General features: G+C 39.8%; 1 protein-coding gene across 2 annotated transcripts in view; it reads right to left on the reverse strand.

The window, feature by feature from the left end:
• The window catches only part of SLC38A6 (solute carrier family 38 member 6), a 72,069-nt gene that overhangs the window by 21,496 nt on the left and 27,274 nt on the right, over window positions 1–23,299 (reverse strand). For both annotated transcript variants that reach the window (XM_075532080.1, XM_075532081.1), the window contains exons 5-6: window positions 21,593–21,632; window positions 4,079–4,157 (exon numbers count right to left, since the gene is read on the reverse strand). In XM_075532080.1, the coding sequence (XP_075388195.1) occupies window positions 4,079–4,157; window positions 21,593–21,632 (119 nt within the window). The remainder of the gene's footprint in view (window positions 1–4,078; window positions 4,158–21,592; window positions 21,633–23,299) is intronic.

Consider the following 23,299-nt stretch of genomic DNA (forward strand, 5'->3'; position numbering starts at 1 on the left):
CAAGGCCCTGAGAGTACACACGTTAAAAACATAAAGTGATACTCAATGTGACCTTCCAGTCACTCTTGAATAAAAATCAAAATGGGAACGTCAAAATGTCCCTCACTGAGGAAGTCCTGGCAACTGTGTTTCTGAAGCTGGCAGAGAGCCTGGGGCTCGCCTTCCTTCTGGGGCCCAGCGTCAGGCCCAGACAGCCGCGGTGCCAGGAGGCGGAAAGTGCTCCAAGGGGCACCCGAGCCATTCCATCGGTGAGCTGGGCCGCAGGAGACTGAGCTGCCAAAGTAGCACACTGGCCCCGAGGCGCAAAGACACTTCTGTACTTGGTATCAGAATGAGACATTTTTCAAAATCCTGAACTGTTTCTCTATCCTATTTCAGAGAACAGTTCATTCATGTCTGTGGAGGCCGCCTAACTGCCCAAAGCGCAGACTGGCCTGGGGAGAACTGTCCCCTCCCAGCAGCCACGGGCTTCAAGCAAGACGGGCCTTACCGCTCAGAGCTCTCGGGGTTCTCAGTGGCATTTCCCACATGGGTAAAATCAGCCCGGGCAGGCCGAGCTGAGTGACATGACGCACTCTACTCGCTCGCAGGTGAGGGCACTTTCAGATAATGCCTCCATCTTTCAGGATTGAACTTTACACTCTTCACAGGGGGGCTTTAAATCCCTACCATAACACACGTTTCTGGCAAACAACGTCTCTATCCTGATTTGTCTACTGGTAATTAATTATTTCTTATCCTTTAAAATTTGTGTTAATCAAGCCAATTAGAAAGACAGTGCTTTTCTTGACTGTTCTGAACCATAGAGGCAATCCAGTCATGCGCAGTAAAGTGAGTTTAGGAATCACGTGCTGGTCACACCCACCTGAATTGTGTTTGGCAATGGATCATGTCCAAAGAACAGAAATGATTAAACTCACAAACAAAAACCCCAGCGTGAAATGCAAATCAGTAAAACTCAATCTCAAAAAGCATTTATTAAATTTTAAAAGCCCAGACTTTAGAAGGATGTACTAACGACATATTTCCCCAGTCTTCATTATCTAGCAGAACTCCTGTTCTCCAACCATGATCTAAATACACATTCTCTCTGAGCCAGACAATTAAACAGCTGTACGCTTCCTAGAAAACCCACTTGCTCAGTGGATTTAATCCTATGTGATAAAGCGCTCCAGGTATGCAGTGCAGAGTAGAAACCCTGAGCTGTATTGAAAATGCTTTGGCATGCAGATGGTTTTTTCCATATTTTAATGAAAACCAGATTTGATTCGTAAGTTGCTTTAATTTCATTCTCGAATGGAATGGGACAAGAGGATCATATGTTCTGAATTAGGATCTTACTCACATCCCATATCAATTATGTAACTCAAATGCAAGACAACTTAATTGTGTCAATCATATTCCCCTGACAAGATCATTAAATGTTAACAGAGAGCTTCCAACTTTTAATAGCCACAGATTTAAAAGTTATTCTATGAGAAATTTAGATGCAGCTATATATAAGTTCAATGGAAGTATTACAGCCTGATTTCTAATAGCAACTTGTGAAAGTCTAATCTGAACGTTCAAGTGCCATAGAGAGCCTGGAAAACAAGCCCCTTCCAAAGGTCTCAGCTGCAAAATTCACTGTAACTCAGATGCTGACGTGAAAGCATATCGGTGTCACTTTGACCTTCAAGAAAAAAATTGTTACGTAATTCTACCAAGAACAAATATACCCTATTTATTTAATTACCACAACATTTGTTTCTTCATTATTTTACAATATTAAGCTATAAAAACTGGCAATTTACCTGCATTGTAACCAAGTTGTATGATTAGTCATTGACAAATGTTTTTTTAAAACTTTAAAATCCAAAGTGAGGAAATAATCATTACATTTGAAACAAGATATGGTTGTTAAAAACACATGCAGTTGTAAACAACCTAACAGATCATGCAAACTGGCACAGTAGTTCTACTAACATGAGTACATATGAGGCAATTTTTGGTGGACCCATTGCTATCAAGTGGATTCTGACTCATAACAACAAACCAGGGTCACCTCTCCCAAGACCCGAACACGAACACTCAATGATATAAACGGTTATGGATTTAAAAGGAAGCTCAGGTAGAAGTACTGTATTAAAGAAGCCCTTCATTTAAACATCAGTTCTGGCAAATACTTACCACTGTAATTATTTCTAAAATTTCATGTGTGCTTATATCCCATCTCTTTCCATAAGACACAGCACATAAAAAATTTAAACAGAAACCACCAAATTCAGGACAAAGAGAAAAGTACACATGACAACGATTATGATGACAGTTCATGTGATGTATTTAAACTTGGCTCTAAGCTTCCTGGTAGTCAGAGCAAAAAGGGAAATGAACACCAATTTTAGTAGTAGCGGTACTGGAAATTTTTCTCTACGTTTACATTGTGCTATCAGCTTACAAAACCATGTGTTCGTACATCTTCTTTGATCATCTCCCCTCTTGTCAAAAAGACAATGTGGGTACCCCTGGTATCCCAGGTAGAGAAGTGTAGAGCCTCTAAGTTATAAGGTTAACAGAGGAAAAGTGAACTTTCTGAGATTGTTGAATATGAAGCAGATAAACTAGAAATCACAACTCTCAGTAAGGCATTCTTTGTTCTACCTCCTATTGCCCTTAATTCCTCAAGGGAAATTCACCTTTTCCTATCCTTAAATTATTAAAAAAAAACACAATTTCTCATGAAAGTTTTTTAGGACTGCTGGTTGTCCTCCATATTTTTACAGAAAACACAAAAGTGATTTTCACATAGCTATTTATTGAAACAATCATCTATCAAATTAAGAGCATAAATTTAAAATGAAACCAGACAAAGCTATAGATAACACAGGGAAGTTGTATCGACTATGAAAATGAAAGACAATTTCTTCTCCTGATGAAAAATCTCTAAGGACTCCGGTCTCCGGTCTCTGAACCATCATGTCGTGCATCTGAGGCAGATGGAAAGGACGGCATGCTTGCCTCACAACTACGTATCTGCAGTTGCCGACGTGGAATGTTGCAATAGAAGCCACGTTGTAAAAACTAAACCGAAATTTCGAAAGCTTGGCCCACATTCCAGAACAAGTTCAATTATGGAGCAAAGCAACGAAATATTAAAATCTATCACTCTGCCCAGTTTTCTTTTGTGGCTTAAGAGCTATGTGAAATGATACCTTGATGAAAATTGAAAGGATTAATTCTGTCTTCTCAAGTTCTCAAAATTTCTTGTTCTACATAGTAAAAGAAAGGCCTAATCAATCTGTTTCCTTTCCCCCTTTACAGTGATAAATATCAATAGGTGGATGTGGTTTAGTGTTTTTAATACTGTTTTTAAAATAGGAAATGAAACAATTTAATCCCTACAAATCACTTATTCTCTTTACCAAGCTTTCTAATAGCGATCTCACACTCATTTGGTTTTCTGTCACATTTTTTACCATATGATTTGCCGAGAAGTGAAACAGCATTATACACTCCCCTCCTTTGTTTAAGATCTTTATTGTCAGCGCTTCCAGCCTTTCCTTAGTTCCAATATTCCACATCCTCAGGAACTTCTCCTTTACTCCTTTTCCAGAACCATCTCAAACCCTTCTCCTCTTCCATCTTGGTGCCTCCCCCACCCACGAGGAGCGCACAAGGACTCGGTCTGGTTTCTGATCATTCCCAGCATGATGGGTAATCAATAAATGGCTGCCAACTGTCTCCTCCTTTTTCACTATCGCCCTGATTGTTAAGTGTCTGGAGGGCAGGGACTATATTTGTTTTGCTTCTCCCTACCCAAACCCAAACCAAGTCAAACTCACTACCACAGAATCGATGCCAACTCATGGAGTTCCTAGCGGACTCTGCCCGGTGGGTTGCTGAGGCTGTAAATCTTGACAGATGAGAAAAGCTTCATCTTCCCCCTGGAACAGTGAGTCGATGTGCACCGCCAACCTTGCCGCTGACAGCTCAACGGATAAGCTACGATGCCATCAGGACTCCTTGCTTTTCAGTAGCGTGCAAGAAATATTTCTTGTATTCAGAAATGAATGGACAGAGTGAAACATTTTTTTCTTACCCGCTGTAGTCTCCAGGTAAAAATTCTGAAATAGCTGCAGGAAGTTCAGTTTTAATAATTAAAAGATAAGATGACATAGCTGGGGAAAAAAAAAAAGCTCCTATTAGAACTCTATTTTTTCCATGTACAGAATAATCTATCCACAAACATAGATGTCCATTAAGGTTCATGATAGCATGTGGAAAATTAACTTATTCTCTGTGGAGAAGCATTGTGGAGAAGTTCATTAACATTTTTATTTACATTGCAAGCCCAGAGCAAACTATCTAGGAAAGAGGGCGGGTCATCACTACAGGTCGTTTATAAAATTCGGTTGGAAGCTAAAGCTCTCATAGGTTCTTACCTCTGTGCAAGACACTGGGGTTAGTTTTGGAGCAGCTGACAGAGAGGTTCAATAAGTAGAGCTAAGAGTTTTGATTCGTTCCTTCTTACTGGAGACAAAGCTCCCCTGATGCCGGGCTCCCTCCCACTCGCTTTCTCTTCCTCTCTGCTCCGCCCACAGGCGATGAACCCCATTGTGAGGCAGAAACAAGCCCTCTGAGGAACTACATTCTAAATTACCCTCTAAAACAGATGAGAGGAGTTAATGGAAACATTAAGCTTATTAAACAGAGTTAAAAATGCTAGCTTTTATTTTATTAACATGGCTCATCTGGCCCTGAGGCTAGCGTTATTTCTCACATTATAATGACGAGACCCAAATAATAAAAGCATTGGTAGCATTTTAATGATGATCCTATTTCCAACGTAGCTACGAAAAAGAAAATTGTAGGAGCCTTCTCTAAGATGGTAGGAACTATTTTAGTTTAGTTACATAATACAGAGGCCATTTATATATACACACTTGAGTTTGAACTTAAATGTGTTAGTAAACAAAAACTCCGATGACCTGGAGTAAGTTTAAGAAGCAAGAGTCTCTCCCTCACCACCCAGATATTGAGTCAAAAGAGAAACGGTAGTATGAAAATGCTATGGAGAATTAATCGTGTTCTCTGTGTGTACATCAACCTAATTGCTTACATCTATTTCATGCAACGTTATGTTTTCTCCTTGGACCTAGAAAATTAAGAACACCAAGTCTGAGTGGCAAAAATCTAGGGGGGGGGGAGTTGATTCAAAGACTAAAATGGTTTTAGAAGAATCTGAATGTCTTAACCAATGTATTTGTCAGGAGCCCAGCTTCTCCAGGCTCAGCACAATGCTTCCGTGACCGTAACTGTGACCGCGTTCCACTGGGGACAAAGGGGTGCTCTCTGCAATCTCTACCACTCCCAGCAGGATGCGTCACATGGGATGGGTGCCATTTAGAAACTTTAAACTTTTTCAAAAGAAAAACAAGCAGCAACACATTTTTGGATTTTCAGGTAGTGTGACAAGTATATTTCCAGGGTTTAAAATGCTTTAAGAAGCTTAATTTTATGTGTTTAAAAATGAAATTTTATGAAGAGCAAATCTATACTGTATTGTGGTTTTATTTTAAAATAAAACAAACACACCACTGTTGAGACAAACAATATAGAATATACAACTAAAATAGTGCGAGGAGTCAAGGGGAAGGATTATAGTTTCCAGGCGAATTTGTATGAAGACAGACCACAACGCTCCTCCACAGACACTCCATTTTCTTAGTCAGATACGAGGAGACTGTCTCCTCTCCAAAGCGTCCGCGTCAGAAACCCCCCCAGGGCCGTTCTCCCCTGCGTTACAGGGTCACTATAAATCTGAATTGACGAGATGGCACGAGTTTGGTTTTTCAGTTGTAACTAAGTAAAGCGTCCTCAAACCTCACTGCTATAAAACAGTTAAGTTGATATCATTCTCTGTAGTGAAAAATGTGAATGTGTGTGTATTTAGTTTATGACCGTTATTTCTTCCTCCACAGTGAACGTGCCGCTACTGACTAAAACTCATTGAGACATTTCTTCAAAGTCTCTTTTCGTTTGGGAGCATTATAATTGACACGTGAGAAGGTATTCTCTATTGTGTATATTCTCATAAGGAAACACGTTACTCATTTGGCACAGAACAGAAGGGATGGTTGGCTTGCCCTTCTCCACTCAAGATCTGAAGTCTTTGTTTGTAACGCTTTTCCCATTCCAAAGAACTACACGCATATGGTGTGACGATGACAATCATGAATTGAATTTTCTGAAACTGGCCTCGAGCTACTTCAATACATCCTGCAAAGGAGAAAAAAGGCTAAAGAACTTTGCAACAAGGAATGCAGACTTCCTACACAATGAAATTTTTATCTGTCCATCAGTCTTTCTTGCTTGGATTAATCCAACACCATATGTATTTCTAAAGTTTCTGAGATTTATCTCTCAGTAATTTTCTATTATTTCTTTTGGATCTTTAGTTGTAAAAAGCTTCAATGAATATAAGATCCTATTTCTTTCTAATATGCAATCTGTCATCCTTCCCAGAATTTCTATTAGCCCCCAGCAAAGCATTTGATCACTTTTATCCTCTGTTGTAGCCTTAACTCTTTGGTTTTCAAATGAGAGTCCTGTTTCACTAGTTTTCAAGCTGTAGTATCATGTGCATTGCTAGAAATGTGCACTCACCAAACATGTTTCTCTCACTCTCAAACAAACAAACACAAAAAAGCCAGCATATAAAATACAAATACAATAAAATGTGTAAAATGTTGCTTTCTTCTTAGAGAATTCTTGTTTATATCTTAAGAATTACAAAAAGTACAGCTAACTCTAAGGGAAAAACAAACATTAAACAAGTGAAGTAGAGAATGTTAGTTTTATTAACTAAAAGTAGACTTTGTGCAAAACGGCTGCCTTAGCATGTTAAATACACAGAAAGGAAACAAACAAATAAAATCACCAAGTATGCGCTGCTGGGAAACATACCTTAATTAGGTTCACAGAAAAAGAAAACCAGTTCAATAAAATAAACTGGAAATGTTTTAAATCCATCAATAAAAAAAGAAAACCGAACCTACTACTATCCAGTCGATTCCAGCACATCATGGAGAAACCCTCTGCCAGGTTTCTGAGGCTTTGTAAATGGCCAGACATCTCTCTCCTGCACAGTGGTTGGTGAGTTTGAACTGCCAACCTTGCCATTCATTGGCAGTCCTATCAAGACTCCTTGAAGACACCAATGCCCCCAAATCAAATTCACTACTATCAGGTCTATTTCAACTCATAGCAACCCAATAGGACGAAGTAGAACTGTCTCTGTGGATTTCCAAGACCATACATCTTTATAGGGAAAGAAAGCCTCATCTTTCTCTAGTGGAGTGGCTGGTGGCTTCAAACTGCTGCCCTTGTGGTTAATAGCCCAACGTGGAATTACACCACCATAAAGCTCAAACTGCCAATGTTTTTAAGCAAAATGTCCACTGGGCCAAAGAGCTACCTGTTACATCTTTTTTAGTCTCATGACTTCCATGAATGGCATAAGGAAATGTTAGACACAGGTCATAAACAAGAATTTATCAATGATTTTTATGACATTGACACAAAACAAAGACGGTTAAAAGAAGACCCATCATGTTGTACTCTAAATCAATTGCTGTAACAGGGTTATCTCTAGGAGCCATGATGGGCCTGGCTTCCACATCACCAAAGCCAATCTTGGTTCTGCACGACAGACCTTGACGACAGCTATCCAACCATTACAAAATATTCTGTTTCCTCACACTAACTGATTACGTGTATCCCTCTCTCCTTCACTGTAAACCTTACTAATAGAACTGCCCTGGGAAGGGAATTTAAAAATTTGTCAATCTAATCAAAACACAAAATTTAGAAGTATTCTCTTAAACCCATGTGGAAAAACAACTCCCACACAAAACATGACAAAATCAGAGTACGATGTGATCAGGTAATAAAGTTGTAAGGGATGAATACAGGTTTTCCTGGTCAACAAGAGAAGTGTGTGTTGGCAGCATGAGCGTTGTGGGGAGAGAAGCTGTAAACAGCAGAGAGGCAGGGGCTCTGTAGACGCAGAACCAAAAAGCAGTGAACACGGATAGCGTTTTGGGTTCTGACCACACACTTGGCAGCTAAGTGGTTTACATGCATTTCTTTATGTAATTTCCACAACAAACACATGGGTGCCAGATATGACTTTATTTTAGAGATGAAGAAATCAAGGCAGGAAGCATTAAGTCTTGCCCGAGACAACGCAGCTAGGGAAGGTAGAAGTGGCCAGTCCACTTTAAGAAATCTGCACCATTAACTAGTACGCTCCGAGAAAACACAAGGGCAAAATGAAGCAGGAATCAATCGAGAGAAATAAAAGGGAGAAAAATCAACCCAAAGGACCAGTCCCAGAATTTCATTTCACTTATCTACTTACTTATTTACTTCAATCAGTCTTTACACAACAAACTTCTTCTAGATGTTGAGTTTAATAATTGGATTATAGGAGAATAAAGAATTTATATGACCCCACTGCCATCCAGCCAATTATGTAGAACCCATAGAGATTCTATTGGGCTGAGCAGAATAGGCCTTGTGAATTTTCAAGACTATAACGCTTTTATGATAATAATTATCATTTCACCTGGAGATGTATTTTTACTTGTGTTTCATTTCAGGGCTGTAGCTGGGTGGCTGATGTGATTAATTCATGTTTCCTCAGAGTAGCTCGTGAGTAGAACTGTTCAGAATAGAACTGCCGTCTACTGCTATGAATTCACACATCTACAGCTATCATTGTAGTTTGGGGAGAAAAATGTTCCCCCTGTAGTATATCTCAGGGAGCCCTGGTGGTGTAGTAGGCATGCACTGGGTTGTGATCCACAAGCCGCTCTGCAGGAGAAAGACAAGACTTTCTACACCCGCAGAAACTCACGGGCAGATCTACCCTGTCCTACAGGGTCACGATGAGAAGACAGCAACTTGGTGGCGCGGAGCTTAGGGTTTGTTTTTAGTTATAGTAAGTCTCTAGGACAGTATTCCTGCACCAAAGAGCAACAACAAAAAGGCAATCTCTTGTCCCACAAACCAAGGGCTTCTAGGAACTGCCCCCTCCCAGCACTCTGAAAATGCTTCATAATTTGTCATTAAACAAGTATACAACAACTTTAATCAAAAGACAGAGACTTAATTAGAAGTCAAGTCTAAAAAATCATAAGTTTACAGACATAATTATCCTTTTTGTTAAACACTTAAAATGCATGTATAAAGGCAGGATTACTTACAGCTGGTTTGAAAACAGAATTAGGTTTTCAGTACTTGGGGAGGTTTAGCAACTTCTTAAAGGATTAGTCAGCAGCCAACCCTAAACAAACAGATGTACTATGGGAGGAAATAAAGGTTGCCTTTCAGCCAAAGAGATTTTTTATTTTAAACATGGTTGTAGTTATGGATAGCAACTGGTTATTCTATTAAATGTGCCTTACTAGCCTACTAAATGTCCAAATGCCACTAATTTTAACCCCATTCAAAACAGTGCACATATAATCTGAATTTTTTTAATCCTGAAAATGATGTGATTTCATTAATGGGTCCAAAAATGAGAGTATAAATATATAGGTACAAATGCTCTCCATTAAATCTTAAAATTGAGAAAACATTTAAGTAACCATATCTATGTATTGTTCTCAGAGATCCTATAGTTCAACAGAAGTGATTAATAAAAAGAAATTATTTTTCTTAAAAATGATGTCGCCAGTAAACTTTGTCAGAAGTACTTGAGGAAAAGATCCCTCCTTGAGAATTTCCTGTACTCTTCCAGAGCATTATTTGCTTACTTCCCAAAAAGCTGCGGACTGGCCACAGATGAGCTGACCAGCAGGTGGCGTTAAAACAGCACAGCTAATACCAGCGTCTCAGGAAGACAACACAAATGCCATAGAACTGAAAGAGGCCACACTTCATTATCCTCCGGTAAAAAGAAAAAAGGAAAACACAACACCTCAATGGTCTCAACTGTATCCGTGTTAAATGGAGAATTTGAAAAACTATTAAGCATCTGTGGCATTTATACTTTTCTGCCAATGAGATTTAGAAACCATGCTACTCAAACACACCAAATTGTCTTGTTGGGTTTCTCTTTAAAATTCAGATTCCCATTTGTGCCTGAGTGAATGTCGGGGCATTCTGGTAATCTCAGGGAATGTCATGAAAATGAGCAGTAGGGCTCTCTTTTCACAGTACGTTGCTGAGTGGGGTGGCAGTTGCCACCAAGTAGGCCTGACTCACTGCAGCCTGATGTACAACAGCAAAGGTTGTTCGATGTTGGTATGTTCGAATCCACTGTTGTGCCTATTGTGTTAATCCATCCCATTGGGGGTTTCCTTCCTCTATTTTTGTTGACTCTTTATTAAACACGATGTCCTTTTGAAAAAAATGATCTCTGATGGAATCAAAGTAAACAAGCCAGAGTCTCATCCTCTTCAATTCTCATAATGTCTGTTGTTGTTATGTGTTGTTGAGTTGGTTCCAACCCGTCACAAGCCTATGCCCCATCCTCACAATCGTTATGCTTGAGCCGATGGTGGCAGTCCCTGTGGTAGTCCCTCTCCTTGTCGGTCTGCCTCTTTGTCGCTGACTTTCAATTTTGCCAAGAATGAGGTCCTGCTCCTAAGAATGGTCTCTCCTAACAACATGTCCAAAGTACATGAGATGAAATCTCACCATCCTTGCTTCTAGGGCGCTTTCTGGCTGTACTTCTTCCCAGGCAGGCTTGTTGGTTCTTCTGACAGTCAATGTTCTTCTCAAGCAGCATAATTCGAACACGGTGATTCATTTTTACTCTTCCCCATTCATTATCCAAGTTCCAGGCATATTAACGGATTGAAAACCATGGCTAGGGTCAGGTGCATCTTAGTCCTCAAAGCGCCATTCTTCCTTCAACAGCCTTGCGCAGCAATTATTCCTATGCAGTAAGTGATCTGATTTCCGGGCTCATGCTTCATGAACATTGGCTGTGAGTTCACTCAAAAGGAAATCCTTCACAACTTTGACATCTTCTTTGTTTATCATGATGTCATATTGGCCCGGCTGTGAGGATTCATGTAGCTCACGTGAATAACTGCAGTCCTTGATCTTCATCAAGCCTTGCAAATCCTCCCTTTTCAGCAAGCCTAATTGTGTCATGTCTGCTTATCACAGGTTATTAACAAGGCTTCCTCCAATCTTGATGCTGTGTTCTTTTTCATAAGGTTCATCTGCTCTGATTTTATTTGCTCAACATACATATTAAATAAGTATGGTGACAGGATACAACCCTGACACGTTTTACCTGATTTTAAACCTTGCAGTACTCTCTCGCCCTGTTCCTACGCCTGCCTCCTGGTCCATACACAGGTTCTGTATGAGCACAATCAAGTGTTCAGGAATTCCCACTCTTCTCAATACTATTCATAGTTTATTATACTCCATAATTCAAATGCCTTCACCTAGTCAATAAAAACACAAGTAAATATCTTTCTGGTATTTTCTGCTTTCAAGATCCATCTGACATCAGCAATGACATCTCTCATGCAATCTTCTCTTCTGAATCCAGGTTGAATTTCTGGCAGCTCCCTGTACTGCTGAAACTTGTTGAAAGAACTTCAGCAAAATTTTACTTGCATGCAATATTAATTATATTGCTTTTCCATTTCCACATTCTTTTGGATCACCTTTCTTTCAATGGGAACAAATACGAATTCTCTTCTAGGAGGTCGGTCAGGTAGCTATCTTTCAAATTTCTTGGCATAGATGAGTGAGTGCTTCCAGTGATTCATCAGCTTGATGAAACATTTCAGTTGGTAGTCTGCCAATTCCTGGAGCCTTGTTTTAGGCTAATGCCTTCAGTGAAGCTTGGACTTCTTCCTTCAGGATCATTGGTTCTTGATCATCTGCTACTTCTTGAAATGGTTGGAAGTTGGACATGTCTTTTTGGTATGGTGACTCTGTGTTGCACCTATCATCTTTTGGTGCTTCTGACAAGATCCACATTTTCCCATAGAATCCTTCAATATGGCAACTCAAGGCTCGAATATTTTCTTCAGTTCTTTCAGCTTGAGATATTTCCTTTCTGGCTTTCTAAATCCACATCTTTAGCACTTAACTATAATGCTTTACTTTCCTAACTCCAGGTCTCTACACATTTCATTATAATACTTTGCCTTCTCAAATTGCCCTTTGAAAATTTCTATCAAGCTTTTTTACATTATCATTTCTTTCATTTATGTTAGCTACTCTAGATTCAAGGGTAAGTTTCACAGTCTTTTCTAACAACTTAAGACATTCTTCTCTTTTTAATGAACTTTCGCTGTCCTCATATATGAATTTCTTGATGTGATTCCACCGCTCATCAGGTCTTGTCATTAGAGTTCACTGTGTCGAATCTGTTCCTGAGATGTTCTCAAAATTCAGTCAGGTGAGATATACTCAAAGTCATTTTTTGGTTCTCATTGACTTGCTGTAGTTTTCTTCAACTTCAACCTGAACTTATAAATGAGCAATAGATGGTCTATTCCACAGTTGGCCCCTAGCCTTGTTTTGGCTACTAATATTGAGCTTCTCAATCATCTCTTCTGATAGATGGTAGTCCATTTGCTTCCTCTGTATCCTGTCTGGGGAGGTCCATGTTTACAGTTCCCAGTTATGTTGTGGCCAAAAAGTATTTACAATGAAGTCCTTGGTCTTGTAAAATTCTATCATGAAATCTCTAGCTTCATTTCTATCTCTAGCTTCATTTTGATAGTCCAACGACTGTCCCTTCCTCTGTTTCCAACTTTCACATTTCAATCGCCAATAATAACCAATGGATTTTGTTCTCAGGTTTGATCAATTTCAGACTAAAGAAACTAGCAGAATTACTCAGACTCTTCATCGCTAGCTTTAGCAGTGGTTTATAAATTTGAATAATATTCACATTAACTTGATCCTCGTGTGGGTTTTATGTATTATCCTATCACAGACAGCATTGTATTTCAAGAAAGACCTTGAAATGTTCTTGTAGGCAATGAATGCAATACCATTCTTCTTGAATTGTCATTCCTGGCATCGTCAACCACAATTGTCTAACCCCAAACAGCCAAATACATGCTCACTTCAGCTCATTAATGCTTAGGACAACGATCTTCATATCCCATTTCTCCATTTTCCTAGATTCATACTTTGTACATTCCATATTCTGATTATAAATGGATGTTACAACTGTTTCTTCTTATTTTGAGTCCTGCTCCATCAGCATGCAGGTCCTGAAAGCTTTACACCACTCACACCATTATGGCTGACTCTATTTTGAGGAGTTTCTCCTCAGTCATATTTTGAGTATAAAATAAATCACATCAGAAAGAATAAAGACTTGAATTTGGCAGAGTAAGTTTTAAATCTGGGCTTGATCATGAAGTAAAGGCTACCCTAGCTCTCTGAGCATTGGTCTCTTCTTCTTTTTTATTAAAAGATCATTTTATTGGGGGCTCTTGCAGCTCTTAAAACAATCCATACATCAGTTGTATCAAGCATATTTGTACATGTTGCCATCATCCCTTTTTAGGCATTTACCGTATATACTCGAGTGTCAGCTGACCCAAATATCAGCCGAGGTACCTAATTGTACCTCAAACACTGCATTAAAAATGTGCTGAAAAACTCGGTTTATACATGAGTATATAGGTACTTTCTTTAGGTCTCTTCTTTGTAAAACTTAGGATAATATCATCTACCTTGAAAATTTATTATAAAGGCCACATAAGTATATGCCATTATTTTTTAATTCCACTTTTCCATGATTTTTGAAAACCCTTGTATTTAAAGTATCTAGTACTGCAGTTCTCAACCTGTGGGTCGCAACCCCTTTGGGGGTTGAACGACCCTTTCATAGGGGTCGCCTGATTCATAACAGTAGCAAAATTACACTTATAAAGTAGCAACGAAAATAATTTTTTGGTTGGGGGTTCACCAAAACATGAGGAATTGTATTAAAGGGTCGGTTGCAGCATTAGGAAGGTTGAGAACCACTGATGTAGTAGAATGCTTAAATTAAATAGCATCTATTGTACTATTTTTCAGTTCTAAATCATCACTGTAAAAAACCAGACCATTAATCTTCAAAACCATGCTATCTGAACTGTACTTGTTACAGACGGACACTTAAGTATAAAAATTCAATTTGATACTACATACCGACTCTTCACTTATTGTACAAGGGGAACCCCCCCACTCCCCAAAACCTGGATTTTCTCCCCCAAAATCTATGTATTTACATTTTTATTTTTTTTTTACAAAACAGCCTTAGCACATTCAAAGTACTCTTAATTAAACTTAATACAACTGTCAGATCTGCGATTCCATTCTTGGAAACATTTTCCAACTCATCGGTTTGGATGGCTGACAGCACCTCCCTCGTTTTCTTTCTTCACCTCTTCTATGTCATCCAATTGCTGTCCTTTCCTGTCCCTCTTCATTCCCGGAAACAAAAAGAAGTTGCACAGAGCCAGGTCAGGTCAGGTCAGGTGCATGGGGCAAGAGAGGCATGCTGTTCTTTGCCCAACACTGGTGCACTGAGATGGCTGCATAAACAGGTGCGTTGTCGTGGTGGCAAAACCAGTCCCAACTGCCACAAATCAGGCTTTTTTCTTTTTCGGTCATACACTATTATGCAATCTTTTCAGAACCTCTGAATAGAAAGCTTGATTAACAGTCTGACCTGGTGGACTGAACTCCAAATGCACTATGCCCCTCACATCACAAAAGAAATGAGCATCTTGGTCTCTGGTTTCACTTGAAGCGCATTGTGGAGCAAGTGGCAATGGCATCTTGCACTGGCCCTATTGATGCTTGCTTTAAGGGTCGTAAGAACAGCACCACGTCTCATCGCCAGTAATGACCTTGGGGGGAAATCTGGGTTGCTTCGGAGCTGTTCTTTCAAAACAGGCATGTTTCCAGTCAATGCTGTTGTTGCTGGTCAGTCGGAACGTGAGGCACACATTTTGCAGCATCCGTTCCCATTCCCAAATCTTCATTAAAATTCGCTGAACTGAGCTCCCAGATTGTCCAGATAACTTCCCCATCTCTTCAATGGTCCATCGTCGGTCTTTGAGCATGAGTACAGACATTTTCATCTGTTTGGGAAATGATGGATGTCCAGAACGAAGTTTGTCATCAATCAACGTTTTACCTTTTTTTGAAATGAAAAAGCCATTTGTAAACTTGAGTTTTCCCGTAGCGCTGTCCTTGTAAGCTGTGTTCACCATCATACCAGTTTCTGCGGCGTTTGCCTGAGCGGGAAACCTAATCTCACAGCTGATCACTATTCTCTTAAATCAGCCATCAGAGAAACAAAGTCCAAGGGAAACTGCTTTTATGAAAAAATTCACTGTGACCAGAGGGAACCTTCCCAGGTGACTCACTGAGTGCACTAACTCAGACTGAGTTAGTTGCTCAATGCTTGCTTAGTAGGGAAAATGTGTACTATGAAAGTTTCATCTATCGAGCTTTTTTTTTTCCTTTCGGGGAGTATAGCCATGCATATTTGTTATCTGGCATATAGGAAAAAACTATACACTATCCATTACTATTGCACACGAGCTATTGATATCTAGCAGTAATAAATAGCTAATTGTAAGTAGAGAGTAATACTGGCTGTGAAGATTAAGACTGTGTGTCAATTAGGCTGGGCCATGATTCTCGATGGCTTGGAATTTATATAATAATGGAACTCGACAGTTATGTAACAATGTGGTCTGCCTCCATTACATGATATGATATGATGTGCTCATTCTCCTTTTTCGAATAATGCCAATTTTCACAAATGACTGGTCTTTGTAATTGAACCATGCTAATAAGAGTGTATATACATCATGTAATTTTGTAACTATCCAATGTATTTCCAATTTATAAATAGTCCAAATTTATTTTGAAAAAGCAATGTTTTAAAAATCACAAATGTGGCATATTACAAAACAAAACAAAATACCACCACCAACAACAAAGCCACTGCCATTGGGTTGATTCCAACTCATACTAACCCTGCAGGGCAGAGCAGAAAGGCTCCTTTGGGGTTTGGAGGTTGTGAATCTTTACAGGAACAGAACGTCTCTCTATTTTTTTTTTCCTGACAACATATTAAAGACCTCTCAAATAAATATATTGTTTCTTCTCAATCATACACAATTTATCATTAGCAACTCCTGAGGAGTTTCATAGGGGTACTTTTATATTAGGAAATTACTTCTTGTTTGAAGATAACCAAGTAGCCATCTAGCTGAGAAGCAGTAAAGCCCAGAAGGAAGAAGCACACCAGCCTGTGTGATCACGAGGTGTCGACAGGATGGGAAGAGCCAGCCAGGGTGCAATATAGCACCAATGAAACACACAACATTCCTCTAGGTTTTTAATGCCCCCCCACTACCAGGACCCAAGTTCTATCTTATAAATCTCGCTAGACCAGAGCATGTACACTGGCACAGATAAGAGCTCTTAAGACATGGAATCCAGGACAGATAATGCTCTCTAGAATCATAATAGGGGTGGCGATATCCTGAGCATAGGGGGGAGAAAGGGGGGACCAATTGCAATAGGTGGCGTATAATCACACCTACCCCATCCCAGGGTGATCAACAGACACATGGATGAAGTGAGACAGCAAACAGTTTAAGATATGAAAATAATAATTTAAAATGTATCAAGGGTTCATGAGGGAGGGTGAAGGAGGGAGAGGAAAAAAAGGAGCTGATACCAAGGGCTCAAATAGAAAGAAAATGTTTTGAAAAGGATGATGGCAAACTATGTACAAATGTGCTTGACATAATGGATGCATGGACTGTTATAAGAGCTGTAAGAATCCCCAATAAAATGATTGAAAAAAATTACTTCTTAAGGCTGGAGTTCTTAGACTTGACCTCACTAGGCTCAGAAGCTCTCTTAAAAGGGTGATCCCTAAAAATTAAAAATAACAAAGGAGGTGTACTCCTTTTCTGAGTGACAATGAACCAGCATTTGCAAAAGCTTTTAGGATAAAAGTTGTTGGTTCGTTTAAGATCCCAAAGAACAAGAGAGCGATCATCATCTGAACCAAGTACAACCCTTCCACTTCACTTTCCTATACTGAAATATATAAGAATTCCCCTAAGAATTCTTATGGCTCTGTGGTTCAGTGAATTACTTGATATGGTTGTTCTATTCATAGCCAAACAACTTGTTCCTGAAGAGGTTGTAAGAGAAGGTGGGGAAAGTTGATGATAGATTGCAGTTTTGAGTGATTGGTACTAGACCTAATTGTGAAGCATGGAATTCTGCCTTGTGGACCGGTCAGTTTTGCCATCCTCCTGTGTAGAAAATGAGCCACCTCCCTTACAGAATGAAGCATGAGCTACAGTGGTAGACTACCGTAGTTCACCAAGCAAGTAAAGCTGAGTGGCGTCAGGCAGGAGGCTCACTTGTTGAGCTGGGTGTCTCTGGGCACTATATTGGGGAGCTGGGTTTGCTGACTCACCGAGTTATAGCTGAGTGCCTTTGGGTGGAGGCTTATGATGGAGTGGGGTGCACTTTGGGTATTTTTTGGCTTCTGTACATGACACTCAGACAATGGGCCAACCAGCTCCATTTGACTGTTTCCAGGGAGCCTCTCACCAGGATGTACGTAGGCCATTCACGTCACCACAAAGGCATATCTAATGCGCAACCCAAGCCAGCTTCACTATAAACTTTTGCCCATGAAAACCAGCTTTGTCCTCCGACAATACTGACTTGGTCTAGTTTCCTTTTGGTATTTCATGTTTAGCTTTAAAAATATTTGAAGATAATGATCAAGCTACCCTGGCCCCCCTTCTCTTCTTCATAAATACATCCAGAATATTTTAACACACTTTGAAAGAGGACAACACACAAATCTACTCAGCTCCATTCAGTTCCACAAAGGTTTGCCAAGTCACAGGTGCTGTGCTTCAATGTGTTCGGATGCAAAGAGAATTTAGATATAATTCCTTCCCAAGCGGACTTCACAAATAGTGGGAGAGAGTGGCATATACGGAGATAGCTTCAATTGAATAACAACTAGTACTAAAATAGAGTTGTGCCCAATAGTAAGTACATATGAGGGAGCTTCAAAACGTTTGTTGAGAAAAGTAATAAAAAACAATCAAGTTTTTCCACGAACTTTGTGAAGCTCCCCTCATGTAAGATCAGAGCACAAGGAAGGGGTCAGAATGAAAAACAGCAACTGCTATTTGGGGCATTGTGCAGGGTCACAAATTTGGATCTCAATTCCCAAATCAAAATTTCTCTATAAAATGCTACAGAATGATTCAATATAACGATTTTTACTATTCACATGGACAGGATAATGAGGAGTTGAAAATATCACATCGTATGTTCTTGTTCCAAAGTATCACCAATGTTCAACTATTCAATACATACTGCTAAAGTAAATGATTTCAAAGGCACTCGTGTGTGTGTGTGTGTGTGTGTGTGTGTGTGTGTGTGTGTGTGAATTTGGAAACAAAGTTTTAATTCTACCTTAGTGTGAAATATGTTCAAGGAGAAAGTAGAATGGCCATTTCAAGGTTGTTCTTTTTAAAAAAAAAATACTTTCATTGGAGGATCTTAACATCTCCTATCACAATCCGTACATTCCTCCAGTGTGTCAAGCACATTTTACATATGCCGCCATCATCATTTTCAAAGCATTCTCTTCCCACTTGAGCCTGATATCAGCCCCCTATTTCTTCCCCCTCCCTCCCCTGCCTGCTCTCCCTCATGAACCCTTGATAAGTTATAGATCATTTTTTCCATATCTTACATCGTCCTCTGTTGCCCCTCACCCACTTTTCCATTATTCATTCCCCTGGGAAGGGGTTCTAAATTGATCCTTGTGATTGATTCCTTCCCCTCCCCACCCATCCCCTAATCCTCCTGGTATCTCTACTCTCCTTGTTGGCCCTGTGGGGTTTATCTATCCTGGGTCCCCTGTGTTTCAGACTCTTATCTATAGCAGTGTGCATGTTCTGGTCTAATCCGACTTGTAAGGTAGAACTGAGGTCATAATAGTTGTGTGAAGGAAGTACCAAAGAGCTAGAGGAAAGTTGTGTGTTTCATCAGTACTATAATGCACCCTGATTGACTCATCTCCTCCCTGTGACCCCTCTGCGAGGGGATGTCCAATTGTCTACAGATGGGCATTGGATCTCCACTCCATACCCCCCCCACACACACATTCACCTTGGCTATTGTTTTATTCTGGGTCTTAGATGCCTGACAACTGATCCCATCCACACCTCATGACACACAGGCTGGTGTGTTCTTCCATGTGGGCTTTGTTGCGTCTCAACTAGATGATCACTTGTTTATCCTCAAGCCTTTAAGATGCCAGATGCTATATCTTTTGATAGCTGGGCACCACTAGGTTTCTTACCACATTTGCTTATGCACCCAATTTGTCTTCAGCAATCATGTCGGGAAGGTGAGCATCACAGGATATCGGATTGTTAAAACAAGTGTTCTTGTGTTAACGGAATACTTGTGTTGAGGCCCAATGTCCATCTGCAACCTTAATTCTTAACATATAGATATGAGTACATAGTTCTATTCCCCTCTCATTATATGTATATATTTACATATGTACATGCCTGTATTTAGGCCTCTATAAATGCCCTTTGCCTCCTTTCCTCTATTTCCTTTTTACTTCCATCTTGTCCTACCTTCTTGTTCAGCCTTCATTCGGGTTTAGTAATTCTTTGCTGCTACATTGCCCTTCATTGAGGTCCACTTGGCATCCTATGACCTTCGTTAAATTGATTTTAGTTCACTTGTTGTTCTCTTGTCCCTGGGTTGGTTCTCCCACCCCCTTCCTTTCTCCCACCTCCCCTTCTCCCATATCCTCCTGGAATCACTGGTCCCGTTCTTTTCATCTCCAAGTTATTTATCCCGCCTATCTTATCTAGATTGACATGCAGATACATTAATAAGTGCAAAAACCAGGCAAACCCAAATAAAACAACAAAGGAAGTCAAAACCAACAAAACAATAACAACAACAAAAGGCAAGAACAGAATAACAATAACAAAATGAAAGCCACTCACAAACATGGAAAAGCCTATAAACAGTTCAAGGTTTGTTTGTTGGCCTTTATGAGTGTTTTCCGATCAAGTCTGATAGGGTGCCTCACTCTGTCTCCCAAGTCTATTTTTGGTATTCCCAGGGGGTTCATCATCTGCTCCCCTGCTGCTCTGCTGCATGCCCTCAGTGCCTCACTCCAGCGTGATGGGGCCAGATGGTCAAAGGCAATCTTGAAGTCATAAAGGAAGAAATTCATTTTCCTGTCTTCTGGTGTGGAGGGTAAGGTTTGTGTGCTAGAAGGAAATTATTTGGTATACTATCTGAGGAAGCATTCACTTCATTCTCTAACACCTTTTGTTCCCTATGAAAATTCAAAAGATTAAAACACAAAAGTTTAAGAATTCCAAGACAGTGTCAAACACAATTATTAGAGGGAATAATATTTTTTTCCTCGGTCACCAACAAACTAAGAAGTACAGTTGGAATTTGGTTTACAACAGTTTACGTGCAAAAGCTCAGATGTTTTCAGTATCAGAGAGAAACTTGATTAAAACTGTCAATGTCAAATGATTTTGAAGATTTACATGCAAAGATTAACATTTTCTCTGATCACTTGTGTAAGAGCCAAGGGCCATGCATTTCCTTCTCTGCATTTCCTTTTGAACGAGTAACATTTACTTAGTCCTCCAGTCACTGGTTAAAGAAAATTAAGGCTCAGTTAAGCACCAAGTAACTTCTTTGCAACATATATAAACACAATTCCCAAATTATAGAATTACATGTTTAATACATTTAGTAAGTCTCATTGCCATCAAGTTAATTCTGATTTTTAGTGACTGTAGAAGACGGAGTAGAACTGCCCCTGTAGGTTTCCCAGGCTGTAAGTAAATCTCTACAGATGTAGAAAGTCTAATCTTTCCACCACAGAGTGGCTGGTGGTTTCAAACTACTGACTTGATGGCTAGCTACCCACCACATAATCCACTACACCACAGGGCTCCTTCCTTTAGTAAGTAACTATTCACAATTAGAGTAAATTTTATTTCTACATGGGTCTCAATATCAGGATCAGTTTTTAATGGAAATACAATAAAAGATACAGGCCTTTAAAAAGGATTCCTATTTATTTCACATCTGCTTATTTTTGAAAACCAGTTGATCATTTTCAGTTTCTTAGAACATTACTTACAAGTTGGGTTATGACTGTAACACTGATGCTGATGTTCTGCAAACCTTCACCAGACTCACCATTAAAAGCTTTAAAAAGAAGACCAGCACCACTCTCTCTAAAGTAGGATCTGCCACTGAAGGCAGATGGCACGATAGAGGGCTAATGCTTTGTAATAGCCTAGAGAGATTTTCTAAACCGTATCCTATCATAACCACAGAAAACCAATACTTCAGAAGAATGATGAAGACGCAATAACAGGCTGAGGCACTTTTTGAAAGCCAAGGTTTGCCTGGAAGTTCATTTAGAAGTTACTGTCACAAGGGCTATTAAAGCAACTCCATCACATCTATGCGCACGTGGTACATTTCAATTGCTTACCTCCAATATTCTGAATTATTATGGTGCCTGCCACCACCACCTATAAAAGAACAAATGTATTCAGAAGATGTAAGAGGAAATAATATAAAAGGATTGTTATTTTATTAAAGCTCAAGCACTAAAAGTAAAAAATAGGTGCAAAAGTCACGAATGGAGAAAAATTGGAAAGAATAAAAATTCCTAGCCATAATACATAAAATTAATAATCATCACATAAAAAAGTCATTCTTTAATAGTTCCACTGTTGCTATAAAGAACACTTTTGAAAGTTTTCCTGGCAGTCATTTTTAAAGTGTTAAATGCCAGTAATGGGCAGATTATCAAAGTCCTGAAAAGAGTGAAATGGAATCTACTTGGCCTCATTCTCCTTTTTTCACTGGCTTTACCACACTCCTGTACTAGTGCACTGGGACCATGTGGGTGTGTGTACCAAGGCTGCATGACATAGAAGGAAATGATATGGCCTTAAGCCAAGCTTTTGAGCATCCCTGTCCCAAGAATTAGAAGGAGCCCTGATGTCGAAATAGACTACGATGCATTGGGCTGCTAACCTAAAGGTGGGTGGTTCAAATTCACCAGCAGCTCCATGGGAGAAAGATGACGCCATTAACTTCTATAAGTACTTACAGTTCTGGAAACTCAAGGGAGTGATACTCTCTAATAGAGTCACTATGAGTCGAAATGGACTCAATAGCAAGAGGTTTGGGCATGTCCCGGGTATTTAAAAAACATGGATTCAAAGATTTTCCAGCCCAAACAGCCTCAGATCCAAAATACCTAAGGAAAATGTTTCAGGCTCAAAACAGAGTGAAGCAGGTAGAAAATAAGAAAATTGGCAGTAGTAATGACTAGTTGACAGAACTCCTTCCCTTTCAAAGGGGCAGTGACTACGCAATGCTGACCAGGTGCTGACAGAGGCAAATGTGTATTCAATGCAGCCAGTTCCGACAGTCCAGAGAGAGCTTAAAAATTCTAATGCTTTCAAAATGTCATGACCAGTTAAAAATAAAGAAGATTTGAAACAGATGGAATACGCTTGAGGACCAGGTTCAACCTGCAAGCTTGCTATCTCATGATCTTTGACTGACGAGACTCCAAGGAAAGTCAACATAGCACTTTGCCATGCTCATAATCAGAGAAGGTGGTTCAACATGCTGCTTCCAGTTGGGCTTTTCAATGACTCCGATCACTGTGGATCTATCTGAGCTGGCGCACCCTCAAGGGTATATTTCATATATGTGGAGCTGTTTAGCCCTCAAGGATCACCCAGACCTTTGACTGGTAACAGATCATCCCTCCGGCCCACTTCTCCTAAGAATTCCATCAGAGCTCTTGCCTATCTTGGGAACAATCTAAGTGTTTGGGACTGGAGGCCTTGGGCTCTGAATTCTGGCGAGAAGTCATGGGAGATGTGCTGTCTGACACTAACATCTTGCAAACAAAACTATGCATATAAACCTTCTCAAAAGTTACCGCCGATCAGTCACAGCGGTTTGGGAAAAATGGTTTTGTACTTTTGTATATAGATTGTCCTCAGGTTATGAACTGTCCAACTTAAGACAACTGGTACAGTCTCTTTAGTGTTATGCAAATTTACCCTCACCTTTGAAGCTGTGACACAACAGACTGCAACACACGCCTCATCGAAATCCCCTTCATTTAGTGTGTGTGAAGCTTTGTAATCACCGAAAAGCCTTTGAAGTTTTT

This window comes from Tenrec ecaudatus, chromosome 14 (genome assembly GCF_050624435.1).
Source record: "Tenrec ecaudatus isolate mTenEca1 chromosome 14, mTenEca1.hap1, whole genome shotgun sequence".
NCBI classification, from domain to species: Eukaryota; Metazoa; Chordata; class Mammalia; order Afrosoricida; family Tenrecidae; genus Tenrec; species Tenrec ecaudatus.